General features: G+C 38.9%; 1 protein-coding gene across 1 annotated transcript in view; it reads right to left on the minus strand.

Moving 5' to 3' along the window:
• Nucleotides 1–15987, minus strand: part of KIAA1324L (KIAA1324-like ortholog) — a 169909-nt gene that overhangs the window by 41443 nt on the left and 112479 nt on the right. The window contains exons 9-10 of the mRNA XM_008589304.1: nucleotides 6878–7058; nucleotides 4857–4985 (exon numbers count right to left, since the gene is read on the minus strand). Of these exons, the coding sequence (XP_008587526.1) occupies nucleotides 4857–4985; nucleotides 6878–7058 (310 nt within the window). The remainder of the gene's footprint in view (nucleotides 1–4856; nucleotides 4986–6877; nucleotides 7059–15987) is intronic.

Here is a 15987-nt window from a genome sequence, read left to right on the forward strand (position 1 = left end):
TTTTTTTTTTTTTTTTTTTTTTTTTTTTTTTGTCTTTTTTCCGTGTCCGGCAACGGATCGCAACCCTCAGTGTTGCCCCCGTACCGGACCGGGGACCGGCGACGGGATCGCAAGCCTCAGCGTTGCTCCCACGCCTCGCTCAGCCAGTGAGCGGGAGCCGGTCTGTACGTGGGATCCGAACCCTCGGACGGGAGCGCTGCCACGCTTCCCAAGCGGCGCACTATCCAGTGTGCCACCGGGCCGGCCCAGAAAAGACATGTTGAAGTCCTAACCCCCAATGCCTGTGAATGGAAACTTACTTGGAAATAGAGATTTTGCAGATATGATAAAGTTAAGATGAGGTCATTAGGGTGCACCTTAATCCAATATAACTGGTGTCATGAGAAGAGGGAAATACGCACACACATACACACAGAGAGCACACCATGTGCAGACACAGAGGCAAGATGGCCATGTGAAGATGGAGGCAGAGACTGGAGTGATGCTGCCACAATCAAGGAATGCCCAGGGCTACCAGAAGCAGGAAGAGGCAAGAATGGATGTTCCCCTAGAGGCTGCAGAGGGAGCATGGCCCTGCCAACACCTTGATTTCAGACTTCTAGCCTCCAGAACTGTAAGAGAATAAATCTTCTGTTGCTTCAAGCCACCCAGTTTGTGGCACTCTGTTGAGGGAGCCCTAGGAAACTAATACACCCATAATAACCTTGGCACAAGAGAATGGTTTGAAACTCCATAGTGGGAACTCCAGTTTGCCAATGTGATAGGAGAGCTGTAAGTGGAAAGACACACCGGATAATGTACAGGACAAGAAAAGCAGGAGGACAATGGCCTCAAAAGGAAACTGGAGTGCTAATATCAATCTAAGTGCCTTCAGGTATAGACCATGGCTGTCCAAGAGAAATATGTGAGCCACATATGTGAGTTCACATGTTCTAATAGCCATACTTTAAAAGTAAAATAGTAAAATTAATTTTAATACATTTTATTTAACATAATATACCCAAAATGTTATCATTTTGATACATAATCAATTTTAAAATAGACATTTTACTTTTTTATATTAAATCTTTGAATATACAAGTGTGCATTTCACACTTTCAACACATCTTAACTCAAACTAGCCACATTTCAAGTGCTCAGAGACCACATGTGGCTAATGGCCACTATCTTGGGCAGCACATCTCAAGGAGGTTAAAGCAGAGATCTAAATGCAGGGCAAACTAAAGTGAGGAGAAACCCAGGAAATACTGCTCCTTCCTGTGCCCTAATCATTTTGATCCACTCTCCAATCACAAAAACTATATGCAATATTGTTAACAAAAATAATTGGCTTCAAAAATATTTACTTCTAACCTAACAACATTTGCTTCTAACAACTGTTTTTATTTTTATATATTCCCTCTCTAGTCTTTATCTATATGTACAGTTTTACAAGGGTCCTTGCAATTTTGTATTTTCCTTTTTCCCTAAGAGTGAATCCCATATTTTTCATGTTTCTATGTATGTTTTATATTTAAGATTTTTGGTTTTAAAATTTGTATTTACTATAAAATTTTTTAAGCTACAGAACAATTTAAAAGATGATACCTAAACTTATAATCTCATCACCCAGAAAAAAAATCATTAACAAATTTTTCAATTTTATTTATATTTATTCTTGTGGGGTACAGTGTGTTGTTTCAATACATGCACATACTGCACAATGATTCATTCGCTTAGGGTAGATGGCATAGTTTTATACCCATCCTATCATTCAATGCATACATGTTTTTACATCTCTAATCTCTTATTGTACATGACATTTTGTATCATGGTTTTATAAATCAATATCATTACCTAAGTATTTTTCACTTATAAATACTTCATCAACATGTTAATGACTAAATTAATGTTTTATCATTTAGATTGATATAATTAATTTCCATAATTTACCAAATCACTCACACTACAGGATTTACCTCCTGTTGACCACACACCCATTTTAATCACTTGGATTGTTTTTACCTTTATATAGTATAAATGACAATATAACACAGTTTTGGTAAAGCCTTTCTATATTTCAGTATGTCTCTAGAAAAAAATTCCAGTAAAAGAATTATTGGATCAAATAAATATATTTTTAAACCAATATTTTGTGCTGTTATTCTGACTTTGAAAGCAATGTGTATCTATGCAGAATATTTATTAAATGTAGTAAATTAAATTTTAAAAATGAAGTAATTTGATACTTCATTGAAACCTCTCAATATTTTTATGCATTTCTTTTTAGTCTTTTTCTAGTGTATACTTTTTTTAATACACCTTATGTTTACTGTATAATCTACTTTACTTTCTGATTTTTTTTCATTTAGAATTGTCTTCTGATTTTTCTAACCATCCTTACATCAAAAAAATTTCCCCATTAAAAATCCTTCCCATATCTAATTTTAACGACTCAACAATATGTTACACAGTTATATCATAGTTTTATTTAACCATACCCCATTGTTGAAATTTTAGTTTTTCTCCTATTTTTACTCTTATAAATAACACTAAAATTAACATCTCTGTATATAATTTCTTTCTCTGTATCACATTGTTTCCTTGGTATAAGTCCCCAGAAGTGGAATTATTGGGTTAGAGAACAGGAACATTCAAAATTCTTGAAACATATTACCAATTTTCTTTCCATATAGCTTGTACATAATGATTACATAATATTTCATCCAATTGTATAGCATAACTTCTGTAAACATTATCCTATTTCTGAATATTTAGATTATTTCAATTTTTGTTATCAGAGATAACAATGAATATCTTCATGAATAACCAGTAACTTGCCTCCAACTATGAATTCCTCTTAGGCAAAATTCCAGTACACAAATATTTACTTCTACATATCTGTTCTGCAACTGTGTGAAATTCAGACTGAAAAGACATGTATCTCAAAGCACTTCCAGCCAAACAGTCAAGCTGGTGAAAGAAAGCACATCCACTTCAACTCCATGACTAGGAGGGTGACCATCTCATGAGACAGCCGGCCCCTGCACCTCTCAATTTGACCCTCGTTCTTGTGTGTGCTGCCCTTCACAGGGTGGTTACTATACGACACAGTCACAAAACTACACATCACCTTTTATCTTTGCATTTTTCACATTACTGCTTGCTATTTCAATATTACACATAATACTGCAAGATTTATACTTTTCTAATTAACAATTAAACATTTCTGAAAACTAGCAAAAATTTTAAATATAGCCCCTAAGTAAATCAAGTATTGTCATGAGAGTTAGACTAGGAGTAAGTCCTCTGTGAGATCAAATAAAAGTTTCAGATAATCTTTACTAGTAAGTGAACACGCACGCGCGCGCGCACACACACACACACCAATGCTTTCATAGAGTTATTCAATATCTGGCCCTCCCAATCTTATTTTGCCAATAGGTCTTAACTTCCTTGTAAAGCTACATAACTACACCAGTTGTAGGGCTCAGGCTGGGTCTGGCACTCACAGACCCCTCAAGCCCGTTGTCCAGACTGGGTCACAAACCCTTCACATGCCAGGCTGGGTCACCAGACCCCTCGCAGGCCAGACTGGGCCAACAGACCCTTTATAGGCAGGTCTATGAGCTATGTAACTGGCAAACAGATCCTTGGAAGCCATAGGTTGGAAAGCAAGGCCGCTTGGGGCAGCGAACTTCACCCACACACAGACTATTCACAGCAAATGCTTGGCAAGATTCTGAACATCTGAGGGGCCCTGACCATTTTCCTTTATTTTCCCAACACTTCCTCAACTTAGAATTCAATCATAGAACATCTTAGGGACATAAACCCTTATGATTAGGTATTAACTATTGTATTCTATCTTCTTCTCCCTTAGGACAAATTCCTAAAAGTGGGATTATTGGTCAATAAAGAGGAATACTTCATTTTTAACGTATATCAAGGCTTTGTCTTTTCCTCTTTCACTCATGTATTTAACCAACATTATTCAAAGGTCTGTTATTTGTCAATGTCTGTACCCATGTACACACTTCACTTCCAATATCCCAAGCCTGTTTATTTTGGATAGGTAGTGATTTAAAATATATGCAATTGAAAAGCTTGTGCATGTGTACACACATGCACGTGTGTTTGCAATAATCAAACATAATATGGAGAAGAGGGAGCTGATAAAAAATGCTAATAAGCTGATAAAAGTAAAGGATGCATTTCAGTTTAAAGATCTGGTATTTATAATACCTACTCCTAGCATCAACTTTAATAATATATACATAGATATCGTCGTTCATTCAACCAACAAATATTGCAGAATAAGAATGTGCTAGGCTCTCTAAGCACTTAAAACATAATAACAAATAAAATTCAGTAACTGTCCTATACAACTCTGTCACGTTTTCAAGTTTTCAACAAGTGGGGTTCCTGTATATTTTAAACACAATCATAGACTTCGTAGACAAAGGAAATTTAAGATCATTTAACCCCTTACCATAGCACAGTGAGGAGCTGGATTAACCAAATCAGGGCAAAAATGCTGTCATGCTACTGTTTAAAATGGTAAATAACACAGATTTCATTATCTCCCTTGGTAAATTTATTCTGCTATTTATACCCATTGATGGTTATCCTCAATATCTACGTCAAAACTGACTCCAAAAAATGCAAAATTAATAGTTTATATTCTTATAGAAAAGTCATTTGGCTGTGACACCATATTTATTATTTTTATTCGAGGGCTAGAAGACAGGCAAACAGCCAAATGATAAGATTGAAGTTCCTCATACCCACACTCAGTATGTTTCAGAGAGCTAACTTTGAGGATGAATGCTGTCTCTGCAGCCAAAACACATCGAGTTGGCTGATTCTGAACTCACCATTCATTCCGTCACATTTTGAATTCCCAACATTGAAGCAAGAAGTTTTCATGTTGCCAGGAAGAACATTCCACCATTTATATTCAAACCCAAGTGCAGGCTCCGTTCCTGCTGGACACGGTCTACATTCTTGAGGAGACAAGTAAGATGAAAAATTACGATTAAAACTGCAACTGGACATCTTCCTCTTCCTCTGTTTGAAGCACTACTAAACTATAATTACCAGGGAGGAAAGTGGGAAGGAGAGATATTGGACCAACACTTCCTTTAAGAAGTAATAAGCATTTCGAAAGAAATCTAGAAAGAAAGAAATTCTGGGTATAGTATGTGTATATACTTGACCAACATAAAAAAGGAAAAGAATAGATACAAAATCTCTCTTTTTTTTTTCCTTTTTGTCTTTTTTCATGATCGGTAACGGGATCGCAACCCTCGGCGTCGCGCCCGCACTGCCACTGGCAACGGGATCGCAACCCTCGGTGTCGAGCCCCGCACCGCGCTCAACCAGTGAGCGGACTGGTCTCTATATGGGATCCGAACCCTTGGTGGCGCTCGTGCCACCGTGCTCCCAAGCACCACACTCTACCGAGTGCGCCACCAGGCCGGCCCGATACAAAATCTTTTAAAATAACTTTTCCCTTCATATTTGGGAGTAACTGCTAATACTGAATTACCCTCCATAAGAAGAGTAATTCTGAAACAAGTTCAAGTTCCCCTACATTTGACCTTAGAATCACTTTTTGAATAACGAAAGATTTCACCCTTTCTATTGGTTATTAAACCTAAAATAATATTAATACCACTTAATTGTGGACTGATTACTTGAAATTCAAAGTACTAACTACATTAAGAAGTAGTTCTGGGAGTTGAGGAGTTTGGAAAGAGTTAGGTTTATAAATAAGCCTAATTTAAATTAACATCTAGGAGCTGGCCAGTTAGCTCAGTTAGAGCATGGTGCTGATAATACAAGGTCCAGGGTTTGATACTGGCTAGCCACCAAAAAGCTAATTAATTAATTAACATCTGCAACATTGAAATAGAAAGGTCTTTTCCAAGGATTTTTAAATTTGGCTGAGACACTTTGCATCATCACGTTAGTAAGAAAAGGAGTAGGGAAAGAAATATTCATTTTGCAAATACTACAGAAGACAGTTTTATATAATCTGCTCAGATTATATAAAATCTGATGATAGCTTGATATTATTATGCAGGCTTACAGACAAGAAAATTGAGGCTCTAAAGGTTTAAATAACTTGGATAAATCACACTATTGATAGTGTGCAGGATATAGATTCAAACCCAAATCAATTTGATGCCAGAGTCCTTTTTATGCTATCTCTTAAAGGTTTTGGATATTAAGTATATGGCATGGCTATATTCAAGCCATATATATGCCACTAAAATGTACTGTAGTATTTGTCTACTAAAATCAAAACAAATTCTGTAACCATCTTATATATTATTACTTGGTAAGTACTAAAATTTCCCCAACTGCACACTTTTAAACAATCTACTTAGGGACTATTTTAATTGCCATATAATCAAACAGTAATTTTTGCTATTATTATAGCATAAAATGTAATTTATTACTCCAAAGCTGAAGTAGAAGAAATGACATTTTTTGCTTGCATCAATATACTCTGGAAAAGGAGTGCTAATCCTTAATCACTGACGAGGATACTTCAAAAAGTTCGTGGACAGATTTGTATTAGCATTCAATTCTATTTTTCCACAAACTTCTGAAGTACCCTTATATATGGTGGAATTTTCTTATCAATATCCAAAGGCAAACACTCATCCCACTAAGAGAGTGTTACACCAAATGCCATAAAAACAGCTCTTCTCATTTGCTAAAGAAGCCACGTTTCACAATTCCATTATCACATTTCTCAACTCTTCTTCGGTCTCAATGACATAAGAAAACAGTGTTTTAAAGAGTTTTTCCATAAAAACAACTTAAAATAAGGTCACAGTAGTTCCACAAAATTTCTTTGCTAAAGTTTGAAGAACTGACACTTTACCCTTTGTTCCATCTGAAAACGTTCCAGCAGGACAGGGATGGCAAGAAGATGATCCATTGTTATAAAATCCAGGGTTGCAAGGTGGACAATCCTTCTTCTCTCCAGAAGGGGGCAATCTAATAGCATCTGTGAGATCCTCCCGGCAGATTTTGGGCTCTATCCACTTGTACATTATCTGTGTCTGCAAAAATAGCAAACAAGTCATACAACATGCTTATAACAAAAATGTTAAACTGAGAGCCTAGGAAAAGTTCAAATAGTAACATTTTATAAGGGCCAGCTGAAGAAAATCTAAAACAACAGAGAGAAAGAGAAAACTTGGTGGGGAAATGACACTTACTTCCACATATTTTACTCTAAGCTACAGGTGGCTTTACCTCATCCATAGTATGTTCCTCATCATGAAATCCTCTTTAAAATAGAGATAATGTGATCACTGCTCTCACTCTTCTATCCACGCATTCACTTTGTTCTATAACCGACGTAAGTTTCCATGCAGCCAATCTATTTCATTTTGAGACCTCCACTCCCCTCTTCCTTTCCTTCAGCCACAGCAGATTTTACTACGCTTTGCACACAGTGATCCCAAAAGAAACAGGTTATTTTTCAAAAAGTGTGGATCACGTTCCAGTCCTCTTAGTTCAATAACAAGTAGTTCATAAATAACTACTGGTAGTTGCCCTCTGAGACTTTTTTCAATAACCTGATATTAGACTACAAAAACTGTAGCTCAAATATTTTCTCCAGAGGCTTCTAGGCCCTGTTCCATGTGGTGTGAACATCAGAATTAAGACAGCCTCTGCCATCAAGGAGAGTAATCTTTTAAACCCTATCTTTTAATTCTCTCTCACATATGCCTTCAGCACAAAACAAAATATAAGAAAATAGCTATAACTACGTCAAACCCAAAAAGTTGCTATAAAATTATTTTCATTTTGAAACCAGAAATTTTAAATGCGTTAGCCATTCCAAAACAAAATTGACATGCTAAGTGGAAGAAAAAAGAAAAGGTATTCTAAATGCAAAGAGAAAAATAAATCAGGACATCCATAGCTAAATATAGCTTTCTTTTAAAAAGAAGAAAGGTTTCTTTCATTTGACATATAATCTGCTAAAAGTATTCTTGCTCCTTTAAAACAACTTCTGCAATAGGAAGTCTACTATTGAAGCTGGAGAACCAAAATTTAAGGCAATTCTCTACAGCTATCTTCAGCTAATAGAAAATCACATATAGTAAGTCTATTAGGCCACTCAATTTTATTCTCAAGTATTCTTATAGAAGAGTACGTTATTTTTACAGAAGAGTAGATTATCTAAAGGAGGATGCTTAAAAGAATGGTTTGAGGGTAGCTATCTCAACAGAATTATAACTATCATTTTTTCTCTTTACAACTCTCTGTTCTGTATTCATTTGATAGCGTATGTCATGGTACACTTTAACCAGCCATTTCTCCCATCTGCCTCCCTTACCATCTGTAAAAGAATGGTCGACACTGCTGCACCTTCCTAAATAGCTAAAAAAGTAAATTAGATACTGTATCCACAAGGGGCTCTCAACTTGCCTAAAGAAAGGCAATATAAAATTCAGAGAATTTAAGCAAATGAAACATCACCATATTCAACAGACTGTCATTTTTAAATTCTGGCTTAAGTATAGAAAACAAATTTCGAATTCTAGTCAATTCATTAATTTACTGATTTATTTTGGCATTAATAAAAACGGACTGAGTTGTGTCTACATTGTTGGGAATAGCTGGTTGCCACATGGGAGTGGGGGGCAGTGCTGGTGTTGTGTACCACGTAATCTTTTCAAGCACATTGGGAGGGACATATTATTCAAATTTATAAATGAGGAAATTCCAGAGTAGAGCTGTTAAACAACTTGCCCAAAAGTCATACACAACTAGTAAATGGTAAAGTAGCACTAGTTAAGGAGAGTCAGTTTGGTAAGGAGAAAAATAATACGCAAATACATTTTGAGAAGTCAGCTAACCACATGACTTTCAGTGTAAGCAAACTCAATCTTTAGAAATTAGAAAATATACACCATCTTTAAACATTTAATCACTTAGAAGTCAAATTTCAAATGCACTGTAGTAAATGGTTTTGTGTGTGTGTGTGTGTGTGTGTATTTTACAAAGGCTCTTGCTTCAGTGGCAGATTCATTCTCTGCCTCTCTTTCTAATGGGGACAGATGCTTGCAAGCCTGGCTGACTGAAAGATAATAATATATTGATATTTAGCACCAGATGGCTCACAGGGCAGGTGAAAAACCAACAATCAATTCATTCTTTGGTAAGTTGAGATAAAATTATAAAATGTTTGTGAAACCAAAACCCTAACAGACCAAAACTTACCAGATTATCATTAAGATTACAAAAGAGCTATAGTGCCTACATGTATTAAGCATGAAAAAAATGCATTTTAAGAAACACATGAAGGTATCAATTGGAAGTTGGTTCTCATATCAAAATAAGATTCAAGACTCAGAAGACTAAAATTCAGACAAATTTTGAGACTGCCTTTGTCCATGGTTGCCTGCTTTCTTCCTTCAAATGTCACTGTACAAATGCTCTAAGCCTTACAGACTGACTGAATTCATCAGAGCTAAATTACATGAGCTTTAGACAGGTCTACTGATTGCCACTAACCTAATGACCTTGTGCTCCGTGATGTTCTGGCTCAGGTTGTCTCAGCCCAGCAGGCTGATGCTTGCCTCTATACCTCTCCCAAACCTTAATCTTTCCCAATTGCAAGACACATCATTTGTCTCTAGGAATTGTGCACACCATTCGGCCAACTTATGCCTGACCCTTCCTTCAAAGTCATGCTTAACGTCCACACTTGCTGTAAGTAGATCCTCAGCCCACCCAACCGCATATATATCAGCATTCATCTGGACTCCTTTTCCATAAAGGCTTTGCTGCTGTTCTGTTTTCCCATGTAGCTACCTCCTTCTCCCCTTTCTAAATGCTTAACAGCCTTGGTCATCTTCTTCCTTTATGTAGAAGACACCCTGGGGATTTGACATTGTACTTTAGGTTCCAGCCAGGGCTTTAGACAAAAGAATGTTCTAAAATTAGAGTGTGCCAAATATACTAAAAACACTAAATTGTACACTTTAAATGAATGATATGGTATGGTATGAGAATTAGATCTCAATAAAGTGTTTTAAAAATGTACGACTGTCAGGAAATTTTTATTTTAAACAAATTTAGAAATCCCTAGTCTCTGAGAAATGCTGTGTTGTTTTCCCATTGTCCTAATTAAGAAATGTAGGCTCCAAGTACATTTGACATGCTTAAATCACATACAAAGAAAAGCAAATCTAAAAAAAAATCCTTTTTTTACCTCATTCTTTAATATCCCCTACATCTTTCTCCTGCTAGGTAATTCAGAAGTACTGTATTACAGACATTGAGGATTTGGAATAACTTATAATGCTGAAGCTCATTAAAGGGCAAAGAAAGTACCAGACAATCTGTTACCAAAACACTAGCAAACCCTCTACGATCCAAGAACTTCCCAGACAAAGAGATGAAGTTGTATAGACTAATGTCTCCTCTAAGAAAGCCCCCTTCTAAAATTTTCTTCTCCTACCAAGAACTCTTCCAGCCTTGGCAGAAAGTTCCCTATTTGACAAAAACATGCCATTCAAGGATTGGGCAGCTCTGTTTGTTAGAACATCATTACACTGGAATTTACTTCTCTAAGTTCACATGATTAGCTCAACTTTTCCCCTATGAAATAACACAGAAAACTCTATTTCTTCTCTTCTAAGATTTTCCTTCAAATGCTTACAGTTAACTACTAGGAAATTCTTATTGAGTACTTACTATGCATAGAATAAAGCACTACAGCAGATTTAAATATTAATAAAACAAATTGTTTGCTCCGATGGAGGTTATACTCTAATTGTAATAACACAGGTTCACAAACTGCTATAAAATTTTAAATAATATATATGAATGGGATACAAAGCATTGGATTTGGAAACAGACAACTTGGTTTAGAATTCCAGACTTAAGACTTACAAGCATACTTCAAAACATTTGTGGAAAAATGGAATTAAAAGATAATATGAACTTTTCATGAACTATTTGCAGTACCCTAGTACTAGCTATGACTAGCTATGACCTTAGGGAAGTTCCTTAACCTCATTAAGACTCAGTTTCCTCATCTGCAAACTGGGTGTAGTAATGTCTAAATTGCTCCTGTGCTGAAAGAAAACAAGTAGAGTCAACGTTTGAGTATGCACACACACACACACACACACACACACGAAGAAAAGCATGTACACAAACAGGTAAATGATAGCTGGTTCTGGTATTAATACTATCATTACTATTACTATAACCATTGTCATCATCCTCATTTCCAAAAGAAACACAAAATGGCATGGGTGTTCACTGGAAAGAGATCAGATCTCTGTGGGGCAAGAAGGAGACATCACGAACATGATCATGGTTCTTCCATACCATGGTGTCTCTCCTCCAACCTGAAAAAATATTCCCAGCTCCTTCAACTAACTTGTATGAAATAGTTAAATATCCTGGCCTCTGTCCTATAGATTCTGCCCATTTTGTCAAAATTTTCTCAAGCCTTATGCCAAGGACAGAACACAACACACTAAATGCAGTAATCATTCATTTAGTTACTAATTCTTTCATTCATTAATTCATTCAACAGATGTTTCACTGCTTTCTGTGTAGGCTTAGAGCTGTTTTTTGTTTTTGTTTTAATGAATAATAACCAGTGTCTGTTTAGAGGAATCTGAGAGTCTGGTGAAGAAAAAAGTCAAGTATTCACAATGAAGTGATCTGAGAGCAAAATACTAGCAAACCTTCTATGATCCCTGTGAGGAAAATAGAATAGTTTAGTCAGGCCCTGTCATCTCAGGTCCATTTGCGGGTGGTGCAGCACATTCTTTGTAAACAAGTTGTGTGGGGGTACAAGTCGTGTGGGGGTGGAGTCAGTGCACATGCACACCTGTGTATCTTTTTGCTTGTTGCTATTCTTGTGCGTTCTTCAGAATGTGTGAGGCAGTGGTTCTGAGGCTGGTCGGCAGAGAGCTTGGGTCTAAAAATAGAGCTGTTTACTTTGCTGGCAGCTTCTCAGTTTTTCTTTGGACTTTGCTGGTAGCAGTTGAGTTTCTCTTTGGACTGCCTAGGTCTTAGATGTGTGTGTGCTGAGTAAAGACTATTCTTTCTCACCTATGGCTCCAAGGACCTTTTTTCCAGTTACCTAGCTCATAGACCTGCGTGTGAAGGGTTTGTGACCCTGTCTGGACAACGGGCTTGAGGGGTCTATGAGTTCTAGACCTAGCCCTAGTTCTACAATTGGCATAGTCGGGGCAGGATTCTGATCAGGTACAGGAGCCAAAAGCCCTTGGAAGAAGGAGGAAATGTGTCCACTTTTGAATATGCTCGGCCCTATGGCCACTTTCCTGTTGACCGGGATCTGGTTGCTGCACACTGTACTGCAAGGCAGCATAGACCAGGCACTACAATGGAGAACCCCTTGGGAGGGGGAGGAAGTGTGGCTGTCCTTGAGCATGTGGTTCCCAGTGGCCACTTTTCTGCTGACTGGAGCCTGGCTGCTGCTCACTGTGCTGCAAACTGGTCAAGATTTGAAGAAGCAAGCAGAGTTGTTGGAGGAGCAGATGAATGTCCAAGAGGGTGATGTGCAGCAACTGGCCACTCCTGCTTCTCACACCAGGAAGGACGATGAACCCAGTGGTGAGTTGGGGGAGACTGTGCATTTCCAGGCATGACCTATCGTGCACCAGAAAGGGAAACACGAGCAGCCTATGGGACGGGGTGGACAACCAGTGGGCAATCCACAGGTGACCCAATTCACCACCTATGTCCCGTATACCCGGGTTGAATGAGTTGACTTGGGAAGACAGTTCCGACAGAAACAGAGGGAGCCTGTTCTGCTGCTTGGCTGTTGCGGTTACAGGGCCTAAGAGTGGATAGTGTGATGTGCTCTGGTGAGGAGATGGAGAAATTGGCCTCCATAAACATACACCCATCCCTGATGCAGCGGCTACAGAATAGCCACAGGTATGCACAAGGGCAAGGTAATCACTCCTTGATGAACTGGGTGAATGCAGCTGCTTGAACCGTGTGGGCAAATGCTGGAGAACTGCCCAAGATTGTTAGTAAATGGCAAACGTATGCTGAGCTGGTCCAAATCACTCGGGAGCTGGGGATGCGATGGCCCATGTTTAATGTAAATACTTGTGGCCCAGATGATGAGAACTTTACAGGTAGCATGAGAGACGTAGTGCTGCAAAATGCCCCATCAGTGTCCTTTGGGTCACTGATAGCCATACTGGCCCCATACATTGGCCCTCCTATACATAAGGTAACGACTGCAATAGCCGGCATGGGTGAAGTGGAGGATAGAAGACAAGCAAAAGGGGTCCAAAAGGTGGCTAACACCAAACCCCCAAGAAATACTCGGGATTTTATCCCAAAGGGACCAAGCAAAACTAACCGTAAGCAGATGTGGCTTGACTTGCTTTTAGCAGGGGTTGATAAAAAGAAAATTGACCAGCAGCCAAATGCAGTCCTGTTTGCCTTGTGGCAGCAAATGTGCCCTGAACAGCTTTTTACTAAATGTCCAGAAACAGGTAGAAAGGTACGCTCAGTGGATTTAAAGGACTTTTTGGTTGCTCCCAAGGAGGCAGATGAACTGTTCCATTCTGATTAGGGAGCAGGCCAAGGTACTCGTCTTTTGGGGGAAGGTGAGGACCAGAGGCCTCGTGCTGAATTAGCAATATATTGGTCGAGGACAAATGTGCAGCGTATTTTGGCATTGGTGGATACAGGCACAGAATGTAGCCTGATATATGGCGATCCAGATAAATTTCCAGGGACCACAGTACATATAGATGGCTATGGAGGACATACTATTGAGGTTAAAGCTGTGTCACTGCCATTGGGCATAGGACGATTGCCCCCTCGTGTGTATACTGTATATATATATATCTCCCATAGCTGAACATATCTTGGGTATGGATGTACTTTATGGTTTGCACCTGCAAACAACAGTTGGAGAGTTTCAACTGCGAATACAGACAGTAAAGCCTGTGTTACGAGGATGTGCGTTACCCAAGCCAAGAGGTGTAGTTAATGTAAAGCAGTATCACCTACCAGGAGGACATGCAGAGATAAGTGCCACTATACTGGAGTTAGAGAAAGTTGGCATTATTCATCCTGCTCACAGCCCATTTAATGCTCCAGTATGGCTGATGAAGAAACCTGATGGTACCTGGAGAATGAATGTAGACTATCAAGAACTAAGGAAAGTAGTGCCTCCTTTGCATGCAGCCGTGCCTTTAGTTCACAACTTAATGGATCAGCTGACAACTCAGCTGGGAACTTATCATTATGTATTGGACCTTGCAAATGCTTTCTTCAAATCTCGACCAGTTTGCAGCACAGTGAGCAGCAGCCAGCCTCCGGTCAGCAGAAAAGTGGCCACTAGGAACCACATGCTCAAGGACAGCCACACTTCCTCCCCCTCCCAAGGGGTTCTCCATTGTAGTGCCTGGTCTATGCTGCCTTGCAGTACAGTGTGCAGCAACCAGATCCCGGTCAACAGGAAAGTGGCCATAGGACAGAGCATATTCAAAAGTGGACACATTTCCTCCTTCTTCCAAGGGCTTTTGGCTCCTGTACCTGATCAGAATCCTGCCCCAACTATGCCAATTGTAGAACTAGGGCTAGGTCTAGAGCTCACAGACCCCTCAAGCCCATTGTCCGGACTGGGTCACAAACCCTTCACATGCAGGTCTATGAGCTAGGTAACTTGAAAAAAGGTCCTTGGAGCCATAGGTGAAGAAAGAATAGTCTTTACTCAGCACACACACATCTAAGACCTAGGCAGTCCAAAGAGAAACTCAACTGCTACCAGCAAAGTCCAAAGAAAAACTGAGAAGCTGCCAGCAAAGTAAACAGCTCTATTTTTAGACTTGAGCTCTGCCATCCAGCCACTGCTTCGCAAGCTGAAGAATACACAATAGCAACAAACTAAAAAGACACATGGGGATGCATATGCACTAACTCCACCGCCACACAACTTGTTTACAAAGAATGTGCTGCACCACCCCCAACCAGACCTGAGGTGAGGGGGCCTGACTAAACTATTCTGTTTTCCTCACAATCCCCATGTACATATTGAGAGAGGTGCAAATTTGGGGAGAATTCCCATTCTAACGAGACAATCTTGCCAGACCTACTTACATATTTAAGAGTATATGCAACTGAGGCCACCAGAGGAGGAAGGGGACGGGAGTTAGCAAGAAACTGGTAAAGGGCCACAAAAAAATGATTACATTGTGTGATAATACAGTAATTATCGTTATTTGAGGATCACATATTACACACAGGTATTGATATTCAACACTGTACTCCACAGATATGTACAATCATGTTTCAATTAAAAATAAATAAATAAAATTTGAAAGAAAAAAAAAGAGTATATGCTTTCTGTGAGCCTGCACAGAAACACACTTGTGATAAAAAAAAAAAAAAAACACCATCTTTCTCTCCTTGGAAACTGATTCATGCAATGTTGAAAGGAACTGAGAATTAGATGGTCTGGCCTCCCCAGACATATAAATTAGCAGGTGAACTAAGCCATCCAACCAGAGTATCCCATGCTCCTGAACAGAAAGATGTGTCTTCGATGGGCTTGTGATTCAAGCAGGGCCCATCAGAGTCTTTTCTGAAACTATGGTCAGTGTTCCTAGGATCAAAAGCTGTGAGAATGATTGTGGCTTGGTGGAGATGCCAATAAGCAGGAAAGAGCCCGCCTGAGGAGGGAATTGAACTGAGCCAAGAATATCAGCAAGAAGGTGTAAGAGAAAGAAGGTGTGATAAAACAGTTTGCTGTATATTGACTTCCCAGTTACATGAGTCAACAGACTCCTGCTCTGTCCCTATCCCCTCTCCCTCAGTTTTACTTTGGTTTGAGTCAGGGCTCACATACAACTTTTTTTTTCCTCTTTTTTTTTTAATTTTAACATTTACTTGTACATATGTGTGGGGTACAGTGTGTTGCTTCACTACATGCATATACTGCGCCATGATTCACTCAGG

This window comes from Galeopterus variegatus, unplaced genomic scaffold (assembly GCF_000696425.1).
Source record: "Galeopterus variegatus unplaced genomic scaffold, G_variegatus-3.0.2 Scaffold136, whole genome shotgun sequence".
NCBI lineage: Eukaryota > Metazoa > Chordata > Mammalia > Dermoptera > Cynocephalidae > Galeopterus > Galeopterus variegatus.